The sequence below is a fragment of the Exophiala mesophila genome (genome assembly GCF_000836275.1).
Source record: "Exophiala mesophila strain CBS 40295 unplaced genomic scaffold supercont1.1, whole genome shotgun sequence".
NCBI lineage: Eukaryota > Fungi > Ascomycota > Eurotiomycetes > Chaetothyriales > Herpotrichiellaceae > Exophiala > Exophiala mesophila.
In genome coordinates, this window is record NW_015622504.1 from 4,696,429 (window position 1) to 4,716,531 (window position 20,103).

Consider the following 20,103-nt stretch of genomic DNA (forward strand, 5'->3'; position numbering starts at 1 on the left):
TTGTGCACCTTTCTCGTGTCTATGCATCGCTCTGGGTCCTGAAGTGAGAAGTGAGTGTGCTTGGAGACAGCCTTCAGTATACGGACACACGCCAGGGGCTGCCAAGCGATCAGCCTTCTTCAGTGTATCGCGATTCCAAGTTCCAAACCGCTCATTGCGTGTCCTCACAACATGGAAACATTGTGATACTCTCATCCTCGCTAATCTAATCGCTAATCGACAATCGTCATGGCCAATTCGCGATGATGTTTTCAGTCTCAGATTTCGTGGCTCGAGTAAACCACTCCGGGCACAAGACCCTTGCATTACCTCAGTCGAGTATGTCTACATGTAGGTCTTGAGATGCCTGGCTCCCTCACTCCAGCTGTTCAGCCTCTCAATCGCCTTTGATCTATCATTTCCGGCTATACCGTTCCACGAAAGTCATACTGTTGGGCCTCAGTCGTCACCGATACCCTACCTTCGTTGGTACACCTCCGTCCAGAATGGGTGCAGAGGTATCTTGACGTGGACCGTTATTACCCATACAAGTTTATTCAGGCTCGCATGTTATTGCGGTTGGTTACGAAGGGCGGGAACCAGGCCTCAGTTCCATCGATGTCCTTTGACAAGGTCGCCTCTAGGTAAGGATGCATCATGAGCCTGACTTTCCCGGCGATCATCGTTGTACACAACAACCAACTTCCCGTGACGTATCGTGAAATGCTTTGTCGAGTTCATGCTGCAAGTGTGAGTGAGCGTGCGGCGTGCTCCTCACTTCTCGGCACACTGAATGGTTCAAACCACCATGTTCCAACGGCGCAAACACATCTGTTCGCGATGTCTCTGAATCTTGCCTCACCCTTCATCGGTCTCCCCATCTTTTCCTGTCCATCGCACTCCAGATGAAACGACATGTTCAAATTTCAGTGTCTGGTTGTTTTTGGTCGAAACAGTCACACCTTCGATAGCATCAAGCCGATCTTCTTGTGCAACCAATGTAGTGGGACTTGAGATACCAAGCAACTATCAATGGCAAACAGAACCTCCAAGCTTGGCTCTGGTTCTTTGCTACAGGGAAAGAAAGCTGTCTATCAAATTTGCGGCCTATTCAGCAAGAACAACCAACATGTGTGGCCTGCTTTGTAAGTCCTTTTCCCCTATCTCAGTCTGTTACGGTGATACTGACGCCCTAAAGTGCTATGCAAAGCAGACAGCCGGTTGTCATCAAGCAAGCCCTCCCAGGTCAACTTCAAAATGAGATCGAGGCACTTCGACTCTGTCAGGGAAGTCCGTATGTCCGCCAATTGATTGACACCACTGAATCCCCTCCCACAATGGTCCTGGAACACCTAGATACAAGTTTATTTTCAGCTTCACGTCATTGCCAACTCGACAAGACCGACTTGAAGCAGGCCATCAAAGCCTCGTTGCATGGACTCTCACTTCTACACGGGTTTGGTCGAATTCATAGTGGTAAATTTATCTCCTAATTCGTCCCAAAACACTGTTTGGCGTAGATCTAATCTTTCAGACATCAAACCAGACAACATCCTGGCCAATCGTGGCGCAGAAGGTTCATCTCGTTTCAAAGACATCAAACTTTGCGATCTGGGCGACTCGATTATTCAAGATGCCTCTCGGGGTCCACAACGCTTTGTAACTGGTACAGCAGTCTACAGAGCCCCTGAAGTCATTCTACAAGCACCTCCTACAACTTCACTGGACATTTGGGCTCTGGGTGCAACTGTGAGTCAACTATTCATCATAAGAAACCTATTTTACTAACAATCACCCAGGCCTTGTATTTCCTCGTTGGCGACCACCTTTTTGCACCGAAACCACACAGTCGAGATGACAAGATGGTCAACCGCAAAGTCCTCCAATGCCAGATGCAGTGTTTCGGCCCATTTCCAGACCAATTCGTCGACATTTTGCCTGCTGAATCCCAAGCAGAGCTCCAAGAGCTGTACAACTCGAGAGAATTCTACCCCAACCGATGGCCGGATGCATTGGCAAGTGTATTGGATCCTGAAGATGAGGACTTCATTCGAATGTTACTGAAGCCTGACCCACGAGATCGACCAGCAGCTGCTGAAGCACTTCAACACACATGGTTGACAGGTATTTATTTAAATTGACGAGTGCCATCGCATTGAGGTTGGATAGAACCGCGTAAAACACTTGAATTCAATACATCTCATCTCTATTTCGTGAGACATTGAACAGAGCTATCGATAGCCTATCAATTGCTAACCCTGTCAGTTCTACCCTTTATTTACGCCTAATGACCGTCCATGCTTGAATCCATGCCCCTCGTCGCTAATGCCCGCCAGAGATATATCTTGATTGGTCCTGGTATGGGGTGGTGTCGCTTTCTCTATGCATCGTGCAGGAAGCAAGTGGTTACATGCGGGATTCGCGAGTACGGCATTCTCAGGTCGGCTATTTGGGAGGCAACTATCTGGTTTAGCCCGTAGAGTAGCAGAGCCGTAGAGACGTAGGGGCGTTCATGACGTTGAAACTCGCTAGCGGAATGATGGCGCTCAAGGCTTGAAATGAATGAACAACCAATCATTACCCGCTCATGACAGGCTCACTACTAAGGTACCTAGTAGCATATAGTATTGTTAAGGGGCCACATGATTCGCGTCAAACACTTGTAGAGGATGACACGAATGTGAATGGAGGCCTGGCGGATGTAGATATCCATCAGCCTCAAGCTCAAACCCCGCATGTCAAAAACACGCCCTTGATCCAGACCCTCGTATCACATGGGAGCAGGATGTCGATCAGGGTCCGTCATAGGCATCAAGCAGAATAGCATCAGAGGTCATGACAGAATTGTTTTTTGGTAGGAAGATTCAGTTTCAATCAATGCACGGATACGCCTGCAAGTCTGCAAGAGCAGCACAGCCTCTTTGTGACTGAACCTACTTGCTGTTTCACATGTGACAGGATTGATCGTATTTCAAGTCTGAGCGCAAAATCATATGCATCCATATGTAACACCTATACTTTCCTCAAGAGAAACCCAAATCTACAAGGAGAAACCCAACCTCAAACGACGAGAGACTGACTAACACCGACGTCGACTCAGCCCCCGTGGCGTCGACCATCCATACATTCATCCATCAATCAATATGTCGAAACCGCCATCGTCAACCACCAATATCACCACCGTCACAATCTCCTGCCACTGCCAAACCAATCGTATAAACGCCACGATTCCAACGGCAAGTCTACCGCTGAAATCGGCTCTCTGTCACTGTCATTCCTGCCGCCATGTCACGGGGCAGATGTTTGCGACTTTTGCGGTGATTCCTGCGGATGTGCCTGGGGAGTTCCAGCATAGCCATAGTGGTGGTGGTGACGGTGATGATGGCACAGCCAAGGTGATTAGATATCAATCTTCACCGAATATTACTCGTGTGTCATGTCGTGTATGCGGTGCAAGTCTGGGAAACGTCGAGTATGAACGATCCAGCGCCAGTGGAGTCGATGGGGAGGGGAAGGGAGAGGTTTTGGAATGGGAGGCTGCAACTGGATGTTTGTGCATTTCCTCTGATGGTAAGGATGGAGTTGTAGGAGCGGTGGAAGGAGACAATGCAAAGACAGATCTTACAGGGAAATTGGATAGAGTACAGCTTTGGGTGGAGGATGTGCAGGACGATGGAGGTGCTGTTGGTTGGATCAATGCGGGTAAGTTGAGCGGTATGAATCGATTTCGGCGTGGGAGAGATTCAGACATGGTCATGGATGATGAGGTCAAAGCCATGCTGGACTCTGGGAGTGCGACTTCTGGTGGTAAGCCATCGTCAATGTCGATGTCAACGGCCGAAACAAAACTCCAGGTTCGGTGTCATTGTGGGAATGTCGACTTTGATATTACCCGGCCAGAACCAGATTACAATGAAGGCACGGGAAAATTCCCTTCGTTTTTCGACACTTGTACATCCTGTCGAACAGCGACGGGGTTTGAGATCTTGAGTTGGATTACGGTGCCTCGACGGTTGATCATGACTCCCGCTACGGACTTACAGAGTTATCTATCCGACTCTTCCAAGGTGACTCACTATAAGACATCAGAGTCGGTGGATCGTTATTTCTGTTCCAGGTGTGCAGCATCCGTGTTCTACTACAAGCATGGCTTGGACGACCTTGATCTCAGTTTGGGCCTCTTGCAATCGCACAGTAATCGAGAGGCCAGGATTCTGGACTGGTTGGAATGGCAGAAGTATCCGCAAGTCTTGTCATATACAGAAGATGCAGTGGACGAGAACTTGGTTACATCGTTGGCACAAGGTCTGAAAGTTGAACGAGGGGAGTCCACAGTAAACAAGACCTGAACATGTCAACCAGGATACAGTATAGAAGCTACCTCTGGCTCTCTGATATGATGATTAAATGGACATTTCTGATGTTACATGCATCTCAATTTCCGGACAATCTCTTCTCGGCTGCCTTCCAGTTGATAACATCCCAGATGGCATTGAAATACTCGGCTTTTCGGTTCTGGTATTGAAGATAGTACTAGGACTGTGTTAGTGAGGGAGTCCACTTGTATAACGTATTAACCACAGAATCTTACAGCATGTTCCCACGCATCAACCCCCAAGAGTGGCTTATTTTCTCCCACGACAGGGTCCTGGTTTGGACGAGTCTGAATCGAGATAACTCCAGTCGGACGGTGCTGGACCAACCAGGCCCAGCCTGAGCCTTGAATGCCTGCAAGAGATTTATTAAACGCCTTCTTAAATTCTTCCAGGCTTCCCCAGGTCGAGTCAATTTTTTGGGCCAGCTCTCCCGATGGAGGTTCACCACCTCCCTGGTTCTTTGGTGCCAAATTCTCCCAGAACAAGGAATGGTTGATATGGCCACCACCATGAAAGACGAGGGCCGGGGTGAGGGTAATCTTAGTCTGGACGTCGTTGCTAGCCTCAGCAGCCGCAAACTGCTCGGTAGCATCGTTGTATGAGTTCACATATGTTTGATGGTGCTTGCTATGGTGTAGCTCCATAATCTTGCCACTGATGGCAGGTTCCAGGGCGCCATAATCATCTGTGGCATTCATGCATCAGCTTTGAGCATAGATGGACATGGTTCTAACATACAAGCCAAGTCTGGAAGGGTAACCTTTGTTCGGACGAAGGTTCTATCCGCGCTTGTGACGGACCGGAGGGGGTTGGAAGCAAAGGCAGTAGCTCGGAGGGTGGATGGACGAGCGGCGGATCTGAGGAGAGAGGCCATTGCGGACGTCGATGAGGAAAAAGAGGATTCAAAATTGCTTGCTTGGGTTAAAGAAGTTGACAGGGAGATTGAAGGAGGACGAGGATATAGGCTGTTGATATGAGGTATCAATTTGGTGCTTGGGGGGCAGCTCTAGATATCAGTGGAAGGTCCAGGGTGCAATTGAACCGCCGTAACTTCCCCGAGCAACAACCTCCAATTTTACGTCAGCGTTGATTTCGTCATAGTTCGGATCAATATTTCTTCCTTTTCCGGACTCGCTCCTTCCACCCTCGCTGTTGATCTGCCTGTTCTGGTTAGCATCTATTTTCCCCAGATTCTGCCTGCGCATTGTCATCTCCGACGCCAAAAAATTCATATCCCCTCCCCCTCTAAAGTCACCACCACGTCGCATCCTTCTCACAATTCCCACTGGTGACGATGAGTGACTCATCAGATGACGACCAGCCTCTCGACCTCCGCGACTATGATGAAGACGACTCCGAAGACGATCGACCCGCTAAACGAAGAAAAACCACAAAGATTCTTCGTAATCGTGCCCCCGCCTTTGTCAAATCCTCCGCTCAAGAAGAGGAGGATCAGGAAGATGAGGACGAGGACGACATAGACGATGAGAGACCCTCTATGGGTCTGGGATCCGGTCTGGGTCGTCAGGCTGGACTTGGCATGTCTGGCTTTCGAAACTCCTTTAACATTGGGGAGTATGACCAAGATGCTGAAGCCGATGCCACCAACGAATCCTACGACATGTCTGCTCAATCCCAACCAGAAAAGCCTAGTGGTCAGGGCCCATCTGCTTTTGGTGCTGGGGGCAAGATCCAGAAGAACTCGTTCGCTGCTCGCATGATGGCCAAGATGGGATACAGTGAGGGCCAGGGTCTGGGAAAGACTGGTCAAGGAATCACTGCCCCTATCCAGGCAAAAGTACTCTCGAGCAGAGCTGGTCTAGGTCAAGGAGGCTCTGCCGAAGAGCCGAGAAAGAAAAGCGATCGAAAAGAAGGAAAGCCAGCCTCCAGAACGTCGACCCCCGGTGCAAGTACTCCACGCATCAAAGCCCCTCCGAAAGCAAAGTATGCTGTCACAGCCATCGAGTCTCGTGGTCTTCATATACCCGAGACCATGAGGCAGATCATCGTTGATGCAACTGGCGCAGAAACCAAGACTCTGACTTCCTTGTCTGGCTTTTCCACTCCCACGCGCGAGGCGTCTCCTGGTCCCAACCTGGAAGCTGCCAAAGCCACCGCGCGAATCAAACTCCAGCTGCAAGCATTTGCCGATGCCTGGGACTCGACAAAAGAGCTCGAGGCTCGGCTCGAGACAGAAGATACACAACTTGGAGCGGCCTTGACACTACATGACCAAGAAATTCAACGTTACAACGAGATTGCCTCGGCCTTCGAACGAGTGACAGTCGATGATTCGTTGGAATCCCGCGATTGGAGCTCTTGCATAACCCGACTACAGGCGATTCAGTCAAAATATGCCTCTTACATCCAGGACCTTTCCCTACCTGAACTCACAGCCTCGTGTCTCGAAACTCCATTTCGTCGTGAAATGGCGGAATGGGATCCTTTGGGGGATCCAACCCACCTCATCGCATCGCTTAGATCGATATCTCCACTTTTAGAAGTCGACAAGTCCATCAACGTCAAACACCGCAAGCGAACAACTTATTTCGAGTCCCTGCTTCTCCTACATTGGTATCCACTTGTTCGTGCCACACTCACCAAAAGCTGGAACATCTACGATCCCGACCCAGCCGTCAGTTTCATCACAGCATGGACATCAGCCTCCCCAAGTTCAGAATCATCACCCGAACTCCCACCCTCACCAATCGCACCATCATGGCTTCTGTACAAACTTCTTCACGAGGCCATCCTCCCACGACTCATCGAGGGCGTCAAAAGATTTCCCCGAGCCGTTGAATCCACCTCACTCACCACCTCAAACTCATCACGGTCTAAATCGACAAAAGCGCCCCCTCTACACGAATGGCTTTTTGACTGGTGGACCCTCCTCTCTTCATCCGAACTCGACCTCGAGCGATTCCCCGAACTCCAATCCCTAGTCAAATCCAAAGTCGACAGCGACAGCTGGCCAATGTGGAAACCGCTCCTGGGCTCCAAGAGCAGTCAAGGCGACAAGAGATCCAAGCTTGCTTCACAGACATATTCTTCATCGACATTCAAATCAGACTCGGCTGCTGCGAAACAGACTTCGACAATTGAAGACGAAATTTCATTCAAGACCATCGTGGAAGATTGGTGCAGCGAGAATAATCTATTGTTACACTCGAGCCATAAATCCGATACTTTTGGCCGGATGTTGTACCGATTACAGGATGCTGAGGCGAGGAATCGTGGAGTATTGGTATATCTCGAGGATGACGTTGTGTTTGGCGTCCAAGGAGATCCATATGCATTGGATGATCGATTAGTTCGATTAGCCAGAGGGGCTGGCGGATAAGTAAGGCGAACCATGGTCATGATCACCATCATGCGTTGATGTCACCCGCTGTCACGCGCTAGTAGCCACTTCACGCCATTCACGCTATGCTTTCCTCGTACCAGAGAAGGATTATTAAGTCGAGGATCAAGTACTTACCATACAAGGAGATGACTTTGCACGCCTACTCCTACCATGCGGATTTGAATTCCGATTGATACCCCTTATAGACATCCTGATAAATCCGGCACTTGATAATTTATTATTTCAAACCTTCAAAGTAGATAACTTGATTGGTCGTCCATCTTACTTGTTTATTATACACATACCATAATGCTCCCTTGATCACGACTGATGTGTTTCGGACATACAGCGGATCGTGACAAGGGTCTACGAGCAATGGAGGGGGGGCCGAGGGGCCTCATGTGCACACAATCAGCACATTCCAGTCAACCCAAGTGGGCGCAGGTCGAATGTTGTGACGGGGTCGATAAGAAAACAACAAGACTTCAATATTGAGAAACAAGATCAGGACCAACAGGTTTGATTACATGAAAATATAAGCTCTCTTCTCCCAAATCAGAATATCTTTTTGCTGGGGAAAACAATCACAAAAAGAACAAATTCTATCAAATCGACTAACCCCACATGGCGAGATCCAAATGACGCGGAACAGAAGGGAGAACAAGATGCTCTTCCTGCTCCCTACTTCCTCCCCCGGTCACGATCTACGAGCCACAGGTCCTCGTTGAATAATATTTCCCCCAACTGTGGCGTCCATCTTTCAACATCAGACATGTCCACATATCCCAACCATCCATGCTATTTTCCCTCTCTGTTACTCAATCCAGCAGGGTCGTCCAAATGCAAGATGGTGGTGGTGGTTATGGCGATGAGAGAATATGATCTCCGTTCAGGAAGGTGAGGAAGACACTTTTTTACATCTATTACAAAAAGTCGAATTAGTCTCGTGATCTCAGTCTGCTGGGATGAGAAACTTACGCAGGCAGCACCGTCAATGCCAATGACCTTTCCGTTGACCCATTCACCGTCCTGGGAAGCCAGGAAAGCAGTGACACGGGCAACATCAATGGGCATACCGACACGGTTCATGGGAGACCAGGTGGCAGCATACTCGTCGACTTGCTCGTCGTTGAGGTTCTCGCCGTTGGGGATATACTCCTTGCACACGGCGTGGTACATGTCAGTCTTGATGCCACCGGGGGCAACAGCGTTGACGGTGATCTTCTTGTCACCGCAGTCGATGGCCATGCAGCGAACAAAGGTCTCGATTGTGCCCTTGGAGCCGGAGTAGACGGTGTGTTTGGGAACGCCCTTGGCCTGGCCGGTGATGGAGCCCATGAGGATGATGCGGCCGCCAACCTCGAGGTTCTTGTAGGCTTCACGAGCCACGAAGAATTGACCTCTGGTGTTGATGTTGAAAACACGATCAAACTCTTCCTCGGTCACATCCTTGAGATGGCCGAATGAGACGACACCTGAGTTGGACACGACAATGTCCAACTTTCCAAAATGTTTCTTGGCCTCGGCAAAGAGGTTCACAATCTGCGAGACGTCGCTGACGTTGCCCTGAACGGCAATAGCGTCACGTCCGAGAGCCTTGATCTCAGCAACGAGCTCATCAGCAGCTTTTGAGGAGTTGGCATAGTTGACACAGACGTCAGCTCCACGGCGGGCAAGTTCGAGGGCAGTCTCGCGTCCCATACCACGGCCTGTACAAGAAAATCATGGTCAGTTGTGATGCTTTGAGGGGTTGAGGTCGTGACCGGGTTGAGGATTTGGTTTCAGGGGTAAAGGAGCGGTGGAGTTGGAGAGCATGGACGAGGGGAGTATTTGTCGGCAGGGAAAAAAAGATGATAACGACTTACCTGAGCCGGTGACGAGGGCGACCTTGCCAGTGAGGAGGTAGCTAGGGCTTGCCTCAGTACCGTTGGCAACTTTGGCAGACATGGTGGCGGTGAGTGCTTTGGGGGGAGCGGTAAGGGTAAGATGTTAAAAGTGGTGGGTGGAAATGAGTTATGAAAGGCGAGGAGAAGATGGGATGGTAGATGGGATGAGAAGGGGAGTATATACAATTTGAATGGAGGTGAGATGTAAGGGAGAAACTGGAGGAATACGATAGGATAAAATAATATGAGACAGGATAGGAGACAACTGTTTTTTTGTTGTTGGAGGGGAAGGTGTTGATCACAGAGACACGCTGCCAGCAGTACCAGCAGCCGCACCCACACCCAAATCCACATCCACAACCACGCATCCACACAAACACCAGCACCAACGGAGTCAAAAGCCAGGGACCGCGGGTCCTGGTCCTTGCACCCTGGGTTGGTCCTCCAGTCCTCGCACTAAAACCGCCCCCAAGAGGACACTTTTCGTTGTGCCGATGCTATTTAGGGGATCATCAGCCGCAGGCTAGTGCAAGGGCTTTCCCCAGTGGAGGCTGGCCGCAGGCCGTAGCCACCATGCCACCGTGCCACCTTGTCAGGGTCCGTCCACACAGGAGGGTCGAATTGTGTAACAAACCACACACACATATCGTACATCTGCAGCTGCAGATGCAGATGCATCTATCGGTCGCCTTGTAAATGGTAGAGAGCCTGAGATCCATTTTGCTTACAGACAGAATGCCTAAATGGTGTTTTCAGATGATTGTGTCGTCAACAAGTTATCTCAATGAATGTTATCTTGTACCAAGGTTGTCGATGTACAAAGACGGAGTTATCGCTTAACCCTACAGTAGTAGAAATCCATCACCGATGGATCCTGTAAATATACAATATGCATCCCACAACCATATGCTCGCCTAGTCACGAGATCACAAGTATGCCATTCTGATTCTCGATATCATCAGCATCTGGTCGCCAAATTCTTCAGGCCTCTTTGTGTCTCAATGATGCTGTCAGCACTCCATTCTCCAGGTGTGTTTCGGGTTCAGGGGCCTGACTGTTGGAGGCTGTACAGAGGAGAGGACGCCTATAAACTCCTCGAATTCGGCCGAAGGGCGTGGCGGACAGCCAAGACATGCGCCCCAGTGCCCCATTCTGTGGGATGTTGGGCGAGTATCTCAGGCCGAGGGGCCCCTCGAGCAGCAACAGCAGCAGTCAGGGGCACCCTTTTGTCTACAGGGGATTTTGACTCGAAGAAACAAAGCATGCACTGTCTACATCTCGCATGTCTGTGCCCCAGTAAATCTCGTGGTAGGTGGATCGTGCACCAGACAGTTCTTGGGCCAGTTCATGATCCATGAGTGAATCCATGGCTTTCTGCAGGACGTAGAGTATGTACAGTAAATAATCATAACAATGATGAAAGCATCACTCATAATAATGACAACGGCCTCCGAGCTTGCAGCCTTCAAAATGATGCTTTTCAAAACTCCATGCACACATAATGCAGGCCTAGCCAGATCTTGAACCTAGTCAAGGGACATTAATAGATTCGTAGGGTCATTCCGTCTCGGTGTTCAACAACTGTATTGGATCGTACCTCCGTTGATCGTACTGTGTGAGACCCTTTCGCCAGTCGGAATATTAATTGTACAACTTGCATTTGAGAATGAATTCCATACTGCCAATTTGTTGAGGGAATCCCTCGTCACTACTCGTCCACCATCCTTTCGTCAAGATTGTCGTGCCCAGCCCAGTGGTGGCTCACCACATCCTTGGTATCTGGAGGCGGTGAAGCTCCATTCAAAGCCGTGCCTGAAATCGATATCAACATGCAAAGGCAAATGGCGTGGATGCCTCAGGACGTCAGATATCAGGCAAGCAGTGATTTACATACATAGCAACGACTGGACTATATGCCTACCCAAATGTCGTCCTGATCTCCATGTCAATGCCTGATCTGCCAGTATCAACAACTGCTTTTGGTCATGTTAATAATTTCGTACATGCATCGCATCGGACACTGTCAACGGCCCGAGATTTCGCGCGAATGGCGAGGGGGTCGCTTCTGGGCATCAAGGGTGGTACAAGAAAGGGTGTTTCTTGATGGGCGCCGAGATAGTCAATTTCCACGCACGAGAAACAATGTCCGGCGCTAGTCAGACATTCCACGTGACGGGGCCCGTGCGTGGGCATCCAAGCTGACAAAGACATCTCACATTTCATCATCTCACATCATACATCTAAACAACTATTATTATCATTGGAGTGCCAGCAGCCTCGCATCCTCTACAGCCACTCGCATCATCTTCTTGAGTTCGGCTTTCCAGTTGCTCTCTCGCCATCGTTCCCATTCACCAAATCTTTGGTCAGACTCGAGATTAAGCGTCTCATAGCCTTCCTTGATTACTTTCTGTATTGCAGCTGGAGACTGATGGGTCTTTTTTCCATGCTGAGCTTGGAGAAGATTGTGGTAGTGTGTTGACACACTGAGCAAGGCCTCGACTGATCCATTGAGCTGATCTGATGGTGAGCTGGAATCGCAATATGCTTGTTTGAACTTGATCAAAACCTCGTTGGCCTCAATTAACTTGTAGAACAAATCGTCAAAGCTTGCTGGATCAGGGAGAAAGCCGTCGCCCTTGCTGAGACAAAAGGCTGCCAGATTAGCCAGCACACTACACAAGTCTCGGTGAATGTATCGCAGATATTTCAAATCACTGGCGTATTGTGTCAGAAATCGCATCAATGAAATGAGCGAGCCCCAGATGTACGCCCAGTGGTGTTGTAATCGGATCTTGTATTGCTCAAGATGGGTGATTACTCGGAGGATGATACCAAGCGCCAGACCATACAACTGGACGTCGAGCTTCTTGCGAAGATTGTGACTGAGTATGTCGGTGCACAGGTCAAGGATCCCCGTTGCTGGAATCCGCGGTGAGGTGACTAATGGTAAGTGAGGAGCCCTTTGTCGACATAACCGCACCGTCATCTTCGAGTCCGTCGAGGACATCTTTTTCGCCAATATGGTGTCTTCGACCATGATTCTCAGGGATAACAGACTGAGCACGGCATAGGTCGACTGCCGTTGGCCTCGGTACGCATGATGCGAGATGTATGAGGTGGAGGAAAGGAAAGTCGAAAACGGGGCCAGCTTGTCTTTGTCGAGGGGTGAGTTGAAGAGGTTTGCAGCGAACAACTTGTTGGCATGGACAAATGAGTACAAAGACAAAATAGAAGAAGCATCGTAGTCTGGTAAGGATGAAAATAAAACCTTGACTTCCTCCTCTGTCAATGGAGGAGGCTTGTTGGCATCGCCGGATAGACTTCGAAGCCCAACCATGGTCAAGGTCGAGTTAAGATTCCACGGCGGAGGATAGTCGTCCTGAGCCTCGATATATCGATCGCGAGAACTGAGGGAAATTTTGGCAAATTGCTGTACCAGGATCCGGATCGTGTCCTCGTTGACAAAATCCTCCAGACGATTCTGATAGACATTCTGAGATTCGAATTTGTTGTAACTTGACAAGACTCCGACGACGACAAATGCTTTGGATGTAGCACCGGGCGATTGTGAATGAACATCATGCACATACTGGATGGAAGTCAGAAGGAGGAAATAGGAATGGAGACTTTGTAGCGCACCTTCATCAAGGCGGAAAATAGATCCCTGTGCATGAAATACGAGACGAGGCTCGTGTGGAAACCACCTGCGACCAACGCTAGGACGGTGTCGACAGCCTTGGTGCGAAGTACCGGGTTACTGGCCAGACGGATCATTGATTCGAGGCTGTGGACAAGATCGGACATTGATTTGTCGATTGTATCCAAGCCGGCCAGGACATCGATGACATCGGTGTTGGGATTAGGATATTTCTTATCGAACACGGCACAAAGGAATGCGGTGAGGTTCTTGGCTAGTCAAAACGGAGCCAGACACATCTTGGGAGACAACCCACCTCAAGAGCATTCTCATCCCGGGGACTGATGCCTGACGTAGCTTCGACGATTGCTCGTTTGAAAAAGACTTGCATCTGAGTCTAATGTGGCGAAGGAGTCAGGTGAGAGGTCAGGGGTCAGGGGATAGAAGCGCAAGGCTGAGCATACCTGCATATGGAGGAGATCGAAGGCTGTCATTGGTTCAAGGATTTGATAGAGCCTCTGCCTGTCAGGTTTGAGCAGGAAGAATTCCCTCCAAAAGCCCTCAGATGGCACTGAGTCGAGGACATCATCATTCGCAAGGACATTGAAGAGATGAAGATATAATTGAACAATCTTGGGTTCGAAGGAGTCTGGGCGTAATTGTTGGGTCAAGGGAGAATCCATTGGGGAAGGAGTGTGCGGGATAAAGGTATCGTGCCCAAATCAGAAAACATCATATGTCCTTTCAAGGGGAGGAAATCAATTAAAGAGAATAGCGTGTTGGTCACATAGGACTTTCAATGTGATGGCATAAGATAGTCAAGAAGCATTCTGGGGCCAGATTACACCTAGAGAAGAGATGGAGTGGAGGATGAAGAGCAGGGCGTGCGGGTATGTGAGCTTCTTGGCGTTGGGTCAGTCATTGGACCACTGGACGCTGTTATGAGGGCAAAGTACGTAAGAGTTGGGACTCTGGGAAGAGGGCAGACTTGTGCGGTTTCCAGACAGAATCATGTGCCATGTTAAGGCATCACAGTCGGCATTAAGACAGCAATCTTGTTCAAAGCAAGATATGAGTGACATGCATAGAGAATGGAATCACATTCACAACCAACGACAAAGGGGAAGATGGCGGCAACCAAGTGTTGGAAGGGGCATTTTAATTGCATTAATGCTGATTGGAGGGAAGCCTGGACTAAGCGACTCAGGCACCAATCGCACCCGGTTCCTGCCCCGTGAACAGTTGGCCGAGCGCCTTCCCGGAATCCGGCTGACAAAACTCGGAGCGAGATGGCAGAGCAGGAGCGAATGACCTCAATCTTGGCCTTGGTTCCTTCCTTGCCAAAAACACTCAACATCCTCACAGTCATTCAATTCAACCTTCAACCTTTACGCAGTCTCTCACTTTCAACCTGTGTTACTCAGTCGTCTCATTTTACTCCTTCTGGCCATTGAAGAACGACTCCATGATCATCCCCTAACAATCATTTCCCTCTAAACACCAGCAATCATGTCCGGTGCATACATTCTTCCCGTTACAACGTCATCCGCCACCTTCTTCCGAGCACTCGCATCAGCCTCTATTGCCCGGTCTTGCTCTCACGCCTTTCGCACTTTCTCATCGAGTAGACTTGTCCGACAGTCTTCCAAGAGAGAACTATACACCGTCCCCTCGTATCAACCTCACAGCCTGCCCGCCGGCTTCCCTCTCCCACCCCGAAACACCGATGTCCCGGACACTTCTATTGCTGGGCCAAAATCCCAGTCGGAGGAGCCACATCCAACTCCCCACCCGTTTGAACAACTAGGGAAGCAGAACCACAATCTTCAGGAGGCCGCAAGCATACAAGTACCAGAGCGCGAAGCGCAGAAGTCTAAGCCGGTAGAGGCGCCCGAGGTCAAAGCCACCGAAGCGACCGAACCCAAGCCAACCAAGCCTCGACGGAGCAAATTACGGGCTAGAAAGGCAGCCATGTCAATTACACCCACGGCAATCTTGCATCTGAAAGAATTACTCGATCAACCAGAGCCCAAGATGATTCGCGTGGGAGTCAAGAACCGAGGTTGCTCTGGACTTGCATATCATCTTGAATATGTGGACAAGGCGGGGGCATTCGACGAAGTGGTGGAAAAGGATGGAGTCAAAGTCCTGATTGACAGCAAGGCATTATTCAGCATCATTGGCAGCGAGATGGACTGGATGGAAGATAAACTGAGCGCACGATTCGTCTTCAAGAATCCCAACATTACAGAACAATGTGGATGTGGAGAGTCGTTTAGCGTGTCATGAAAGACGGGCAGAACAGACCGCAGATTATATTTAAAAGATACCCTTTTCATAATCAATCACTCTCACATCGTCCCATTTGGAACCGTTCTTTTGACCAAAGGCCTGATGTATCGGGTCTTGCGAGACATAATAATCGCGATCTTCTTTCGAGGCAAACTCGACGACAAAACCATGAGTAAAACCGCCCTGTATGTGAAACACAGCCGCGGAGTTAGATGTGATAGCCATTAGTCGGATTGAACAACTTGATATGACTCACCTGTGCACCTTCAGGACTATTGTCCACCCCACCTGAAGCCGACAAAATATATGTCTTATTGCTGGTTGGATGGATGCATGTATCCTTGAGGTTGAGCATGTCGTCGCAGACCTGGGACAGGGGCGGTAGTGTTGTCAGTGTATGTCACACAATAGTGTATATTCCTCTGACAGGAAAGGGTGGGGAGAGTATATGCACTTACCGCTTTCTTTTCGTCCTGAGAAAGAGACGATTTGAGTTTAAATAAGACAATATGGACGAGTGTCATGTTGAAATTGACTTTGAAGTATTGTTGATGTATGAGATGTGGGTAGATCAAGTGGTACAGGTACAGTACCTAAGTAGGTACCTAAGTTGGTGGTTGAGATCGGTGGTGTATATATTTTTACGATTCGAGATGGTGAGACCACAAGTATGGAAGCTGGAACTCCGATTCAATTAAGGCTGCGGAGACCGTTCTGTAGCTTCGTAACCTATAGCTGCTCTCAACGGTACCTCGATATATTTAGGTGATTGACTCACTCGAAGCCCAAGGATTTCTACATGTATATACAACATCAATATCCTCGATAGGCGGCCCCCCATCCTTGTCCATCCTTGGACTCTGTGCGGGGCAAGCCCTCAAGCAATTATTATTATTTTATTGACATAAGAACAACGCTGGCAGTCTGCGCTGTTGCCCCTCATTGAACTTGTAATGACAAGCTACGCATAATTTGTTATCTTCAATGCCCTTCAACTTGATACTTTATTCACCATACCTGGTACCTAGTACATTCAGCATCAGCTCTTGGTTTGAAACTTACTCCAGGGAGTCTTTGTTAGAGCTTTCTGACCGAAGTACATTTCTAATCCCAAACAATTACTTGCCCACCAACATCAACCACAAATTGGGTTTTATTCCGAATCCCACATCACATCCCCTCGTCCGTCCATTACTCCGATAAGAACATAAGAACTTGGACAGATCGAATACCCAACCTCACCTTTACCAAGCCCAAACCTCACTTCTCTCTCTCCTTCCCTTCCTTCCCACCCAGCTACCTTCTCTCCCTCCCTCCCTCACCCATCAGCCATGGCAACACACTCTCACGACGGCGGGGCCGCACACTCGCACGACCATTCCCATGACCACTCAACCCAACTGCCCCCTCACGGGCACACGCACGAAATCTACAATGGCCCTGGCTCGTACCTCGAACGAGAAATGCCCATTGTTGACGGACGCGACTTCGCCGACCGAGCCTTCACCGTCGGAATCGGTGGGCCCGTAGGATCAGGCAAAACCGCACTTATGCTTGAACTCTGCCTCGCCCTTCGAAAAGAATACAACATTGCCGCCGTGACCAACGACATCTTCACACGCGAAGACGCAGAATTCCTCACAAAACACGGCGCCTTAGCACCTGAACGAATCGTCGCCATTGAAACCGGTGGATGTCCTCATGCCGCCGTGCGAGAAGATATCTCGGCCAATTTATTGGCGTTACAGGGCCTGCATGCGAAATTTCAGACTGATATTCTTTTGATTGAGAGTGGAGGGGATAATCTGGCGGCCAACTATTCGCGGGAATTGGCGGATTTTATCATCTATGTCATTGATGTGGCGGGAGGGGATAAGGTGCCGAGAAAAGGAGGGCCGGGGATTACAGGCAGTGATTTATTGGTTATTAATAAATGTGATTTGAGTGAAGCGGTCGGTGCGGATGTGGATTTGATGGAGAGGGAGGCGAGGAAGATTAGAGAGGGGGGACCGGTGGTGAGAGGAGTGATAAAGCATGGTGTGGGTGTTAAAGAGACGGTGGATATGGTGTTGAGTGCGTGGAAGAGTACAGATGGATATATCGAGAGTAGGAGGAGATGGAGTAAAGGTGCGGTTAGGGGAAGTGGTGAGTCGCCTACTGTCAGTCGGTATTCTCATGTGCCTCATGATTGAGTTGGGTTATATAAAAGTTCATGACAACACACCTCTATAGTATACTTCTGTATACTTCTTATAGACCTGCGGGGCAAGACGTCGCTCTAGATAGCACAAATGCGACCAATCTAAAGAAATGCGGAGACTCAAGCGCAGTTCAAGCACACTTATTCACATCAGGTATATTATCATACACGATGGACGCAACGCAGCGTCAAGTCTAGTCTAGTCTGGTCTTCCTCTAATAGCGCACCCAAACACCAGACACTCGCTTTATTCTATACTCAAACCCCTCTCTTTGCAAATCTCGCCAACGCAGGGCCAAAATCCGCCTTCTCCCTCTCCAACCTCAACCTATCCCTATCTGACCTCTCCTTCTTCATCTCCTCCAACCTCAACCTCTTCTCATCAATAATATTCTTTCCTCCCTTCTTCCTCAAATGTCTTCTCAACGCACTATTCTTCCCTCTCATACGATTCTTATCCTTCAACTTGGCCAACGGATCCAGCGGCGGGGCATCCAGATCCTTCTGACGCGCACGCTGCTCGGCGCTCCGAACATCCAAATTACCAATGAAATGAGGATCCAATGCAATAGTCTCCGGTTGGAGTTTAGTGAGGAGTGATTGCACTTCAGTTTCCTGGCGTTGTTTGGTGGTTTCGTAGGGATTGGCTTCCAAAGCATCGTAATTAGGTTCGCCTGCGCCGGGGACAATGATGCTACTGAACCCCTGTGCGTGTGAAATGCCGAGGATGTCGTCGTAAGGACAGAATTCGACACGTTCCATTCGAAGGCCGTCGTTGCCCCAGCTGAGGTAGGGGGATTGGACTTTTGAGGGTTCGCGGTTGCTTGAGCTCGTGAAGAGGTCTTTCCAGATTGTCACACTGGTGCCGGTGCCGATGGCGGCTAGGCCTCGGTCGGAGATGGAGATGCTGGATGCTGGTTGTCGTGTGGTGTAGGAGTGGATTTCTTTCATGGCGCGGATGTCCCAGAGTTTAAGTCGTAGATCTTGTCCGCCGCATAACATGTAGTGTCCTGAACGGTCGATTCCGATGGAGCGCACAGGGCCAGCGTTGGCTTGGATTTTGACCAGTGGAGTCGTTGAGTTGGGCGACCATAGTGACACTGTACCGTTTTGGTGTCCCACGTGTAAGATGGCATTGTATTGGTTTTGGCTCATCGCGGTCGGTGCTCCCTTGCGCGTCGAGTATTCGGACACAATCTGTCCCGTCGAGGTGTCTGTGTACCGCAGGAACCCGCTGTTCTCCACGCCAGCCAAGAGGAAATGATATGGCAGAAACTCTAGGTGTGTCGTCTCGACGTATTTTCGGAGACAATGGATCTCGACACCAGCATGATCGTAGATATAAGTGTGTTTCTTCTGCGCCACTGCAAAGTATTGGTCGTTGTGGAGCCATTTCGCATCTCTTACTGTCTCGTTCAAATGTAGTTCACAACCTGGCTTGCCGTCTCGCCAGTCACATGTGGCAATGTGTCCTTTCTGTCCCGCCAGGAGCAGACTTCGTCCATTGCGGGTATAGTTGGCTGTGTAGGGGCCCAAATCTAATTTGAATTCGATTGACTTTTTGGCCTGCTGAACACCGACTGCGCTCAGGATATCGTCTTGTCGAACTTTGTATGTCTTTTCAAGCTCCGTCTCTGGCTGCAAGAAACCCTCGGTGTTCTCATACAGAATTTCCGCATCTTTAGCATGTAAGACGGCGGAGCGGTATTTGTTCTCAATGCGTTTGAGGTTGGCACGCAGCTTCTTGTCTTTCACCTCGTTGATCCGCACCGGACGACCTCTTCCGTACTTTTTGCGGGCCTCAGCCAGATGTTTCTGTTCCTCCTTCTGTTGTTTGGTCAGGATTCCAGTCGGTGCTCGCTTTGCAGGCGGGGATAAGTTTTGGATGGTCAATTGACCGTCGCCATTTTCGACAAGTTTCTCCATGTTGGATTGTGAATTTGGGTGAGATGGAACTGGTTCATCAATTGACCATGCACACAGGCTTCTAGAAAGTGTGAAGAAGCCTAGACACGGCCATAGATCTCCCTTGCCCAAACTGAACAATGGAGAATGATTTTTTGGTTCTTTCTACTCGTACTCCAAATTTGAATTTCACTGCGGAGAAACCTTGGCACGAACCATCTTGTTTGGGTCTAGCTCAGCCTTTCCATATCTCTACCAAAAATAAAAGCGGGCCTCGCCTTTTACTTCACGTGATAAGTCTCCATGGAACCGCCCATTGATGAATACGTTTTTAACGGGTGTAGCCTAACTATCGTCGTGTTTTGGATAATAGGCTCGACCGGTTGATCGGTGGCCAATTCCGGTTGCAAGTATTGGTTGGCCTTCTTCAGTCTCTCTCATCCACTCAAACACAAGAAACGAGGCAGATTCTGAAACCCCGC

At 49.4% G+C, this 20,103-nt stretch overlaps 10 protein-coding genes across 11 annotated transcripts; 5 read left to right on the top strand and 5 right to left on the bottom strand.

Moving 5' to 3' along the window:
• Positions 1 to 1,011: 1,011 nt before the first annotated feature.
• On the top strand, positions 1,012 to 2,267 carry PV10_01494 (uncharacterized protein; the record flags this gene model as incomplete). Its single annotated transcript, XM_016365711.1, has 5 exons — positions 1,012 to 1,124; positions 1,178 to 1,455; positions 1,514 to 1,728; positions 1,779 to 2,103; positions 2,245 to 2,267. 5 exons carry the CDS (start codon positions 1,012 to 1,014, stop codon positions 2,265 to 2,267), a joined length of 954 nt encoding a protein of 317 aa, XP_016229360.1.
• An 844-nt stretch (positions 2,268 to 3,111) lies between these two features.
• PV10_01495 (uncharacterized protein) lies at positions 3,112 to 4,392 on the top strand. Its single transcript, XM_016365712.1, has one exon. The coding sequence runs from the start codon at positions 3,123 to 3,125 to the stop codon at positions 4,326 to 4,328; it is 1,206 nt and encodes a 401-aa protein (XP_016229361.1). The 5' UTR covers positions 3,112 to 3,122; the 3' UTR covers positions 4,329 to 4,392.
• PV10_01496 (uncharacterized protein) lies at positions 3,961 to 5,366 on the bottom strand. Its single transcript, XM_016365713.1, has 3 exons — positions 5,094 to 5,366; positions 4,571 to 5,040; positions 3,961 to 4,512 (listed from the first exon to the last, which is right to left on the bottom strand). Exons 1-3 carry the CDS (start codon positions 5,227 to 5,229, stop codon positions 4,414 to 4,416), a joined length of 705 nt encoding a protein of 234 aa, XP_016229362.1. The 5' UTR covers positions 5,230 to 5,366; the 3' UTR covers positions 3,961 to 4,413.
• A 247-nt stretch (positions 5,367 to 5,613) lies between these two features.
• Positions 5,614 to 7,710, top strand: PV10_01497 (uncharacterized protein). The gene has a single exon (XM_016365714.1). The coding sequence runs from the start codon at positions 5,650 to 5,652 to the stop codon at positions 7,693 to 7,695; it is 2,046 nt and encodes a 681-aa protein (XP_016229363.1). The 5' UTR covers positions 5,614 to 5,649; the 3' UTR covers positions 7,696 to 7,710.
• Positions 7,711 to 8,165: 455 nt separating this feature from the next.
• Positions 8,166 to 9,881, bottom strand: PV10_01498 (trihydroxynaphthalene reductase). The gene is made up of 3 exons (XM_016365715.1): positions 9,564 to 9,881; positions 8,677 to 9,407; positions 8,166 to 8,618 (listed from the first exon to the last, which is right to left on the bottom strand). The coding sequence occupies exons 1-3, from the start codon at positions 9,643 to 9,645 to the stop codon at positions 8,613 to 8,615; spliced, it is 819 nt and encodes a 272-aa protein (XP_016229364.1). The 5' UTR covers positions 9,646 to 9,881; the 3' UTR covers positions 8,166 to 8,612.
• A 1,901-nt stretch (positions 9,882 to 11,782) lies between these two features.
• On the bottom strand, positions 11,783 to 14,310 carry PV10_01499. Of its 2 annotated transcripts, XM_016365716.1 has the most exons (4): positions 13,689 to 14,310; positions 13,541 to 13,621; positions 13,227 to 13,493; positions 11,783 to 13,176 (listed from the first exon to the last, which is right to left on the bottom strand). In XM_016365716.1, exons 1-4 carry the CDS (start codon positions 13,905 to 13,907, stop codon positions 11,842 to 11,844), a joined length of 1,902 nt encoding a protein of 633 aa, XP_016229365.1. In that variant the 5' UTR covers positions 13,908 to 14,310; the 3' UTR covers positions 11,783 to 11,841. The 2 variants fall into 2 exon arrangements, with proteins under 2 accessions (XP_016229365.1, XP_016229366.1); XM_016365717.1 differs by having other exon boundaries at positions 13,227 to 13,621.
• Positions 14,311 to 14,563: 253 nt separating this feature from the next.
• Positions 14,564 to 15,668, top strand: PV10_01500 (uncharacterized protein). The gene has a single exon (XM_016365718.1). It carries the CDS (start codon positions 14,734 to 14,736, stop codon positions 15,511 to 15,513), a length of 780 nt encoding a protein of 259 aa, XP_016229367.1. The 5' UTR covers positions 14,564 to 14,733; the 3' UTR covers positions 15,514 to 15,668.
• Positions 15,432 to 16,295, bottom strand: PV10_01501 (uncharacterized protein). Its single transcript, XM_016365719.1, has 3 exons — positions 15,975 to 16,295; positions 15,773 to 15,883; positions 15,432 to 15,699 (listed from the first exon to the last, which is right to left on the bottom strand). Exons 1-3 carry the CDS (start codon positions 16,038 to 16,040, stop codon positions 15,544 to 15,546), a joined length of 333 nt encoding a protein of 110 aa, XP_016229368.1. The 5' UTR covers positions 16,041 to 16,295; the 3' UTR covers positions 15,432 to 15,543.
• A 240-nt stretch (positions 16,296 to 16,535) lies between these two features.
• On the top strand, positions 16,536 to 17,869 carry PV10_01502 (urease accessory protein UreG). Its single transcript, XM_016365720.1, has one exon. The coding sequence runs from the start codon at positions 16,848 to 16,850 to the stop codon at positions 17,706 to 17,708; it is 861 nt and encodes a 286-aa protein (XP_016229369.1). The 5' UTR covers positions 16,536 to 16,847; the 3' UTR covers positions 17,709 to 17,869.
• Positions 17,870 to 17,913: 44 nt separating this feature from the next.
• Positions 17,914 to 19,747, bottom strand: PV10_01503 (uncharacterized protein). Its single transcript, XM_016365721.1, has one exon. The coding sequence runs from the start codon at positions 19,640 to 19,642 to the stop codon at positions 17,975 to 17,977; it is 1,668 nt and encodes a 555-aa protein (XP_016229370.1). The 5' UTR covers positions 19,643 to 19,747; the 3' UTR covers positions 17,914 to 17,974.
• Positions 19,748 to 20,103: the final 356 nt, after the last annotated feature.

Coding starts and splice junctions, on each gene's coding strand:
- PV10_01495 (XM_016365712.1), top strand. CDS start 3,123: ATGTCGAAACCGCCATCGTCAACCACCAATATCACCACCGTCACAATC.
- PV10_01496 (XM_016365713.1), bottom strand. CDS start 5,229: ATGGCCTCTCTCCTCAGATCCGCCGCTCGTCCATCCACCCTCCGAGCT. Junction 5,041..5,093: donor TACCCTTCCAGACTTGGCTT/GTATGTTAGAAC, acceptor TGAATGCCACAG/ATGATTATGGCGCCCTGGAA. Junction 4,513..4,570: donor TTGATGCGTGGGAACATGCT/GTAAGATTCTGT, acceptor ACACAGTCCTAG/TACTATCTTCAATACCAGAA.
- PV10_01497 (XM_016365714.1), top strand. CDS start 5,650: ATGAGTGACTCATCAGATGACGACCAGCCTCTCGACCTCCGCGACTAT.
- PV10_01498 (XM_016365715.1), bottom strand. CDS start 9,645: ATGTCTGCCAAAGTTGCCAACGGTACTGAGGCAAGCCCTAGCTACCTC. Junction 9,408..9,563: donor CGCCCTCGTCACCGGCTCAG/GTAAGTCGTTAT, acceptor TTTCTTGTACAG/GCCGTGGTATGGGACGCGAG.
- PV10_01499 (XM_016365716.1), bottom strand. CDS start 13,907: ATGGATTCTCCCTTGACCCAACAATTACGCCCAGACTCCTTCGAACCC. Junction 13,494..13,540: donor GGGATGAGAATGCTCTTGAG/GTGGGTTGTCTC, acceptor TGACTAGCCAAG/AACCTCACCGCATTCCTTTG. Junction 13,177..13,226: donor TATTTTCCGCCTTGATGAAG/GTGCGCTACAAA, acceptor ACTTCCATCCAG/TATGTGCATGATGTTCATTC.
- PV10_01500 (XM_016365718.1), top strand. CDS start 14,734: ATGTCCGGTGCATACATTCTTCCCGTTACAACGTCATCCGCCACCTTC.
- PV10_01501 (XM_016365719.1), bottom strand. CDS start 16,040: ATGACACTCGTCCATATTGTCTTATTTAAACTCAAATCGTCTCTTTCT. Junction 15,884..15,974: donor CTCAGGACGAAAAGAAAGCG/GTAAGTGCATAT, acceptor CCCCTGTCCCAG/GTCTGCGACGACATGCTCAA. Junction 15,700..15,772: donor ATAGTCCTGAAGGTGCACAG/GTGAGTCATATC, acceptor TTTCACATACAG/GGCGGTTTTACTCATGGTTT.
- PV10_01502 (XM_016365720.1), top strand. CDS start 16,848: ATGGCAACACACTCTCACGACGGCGGGGCCGCACACTCGCACGACCAT.
- PV10_01503 (XM_016365721.1), bottom strand. CDS start 19,642: ATGGAGAAACTTGTCGAAAATGGCGACGGTCAATTGACCATCCAAAAC.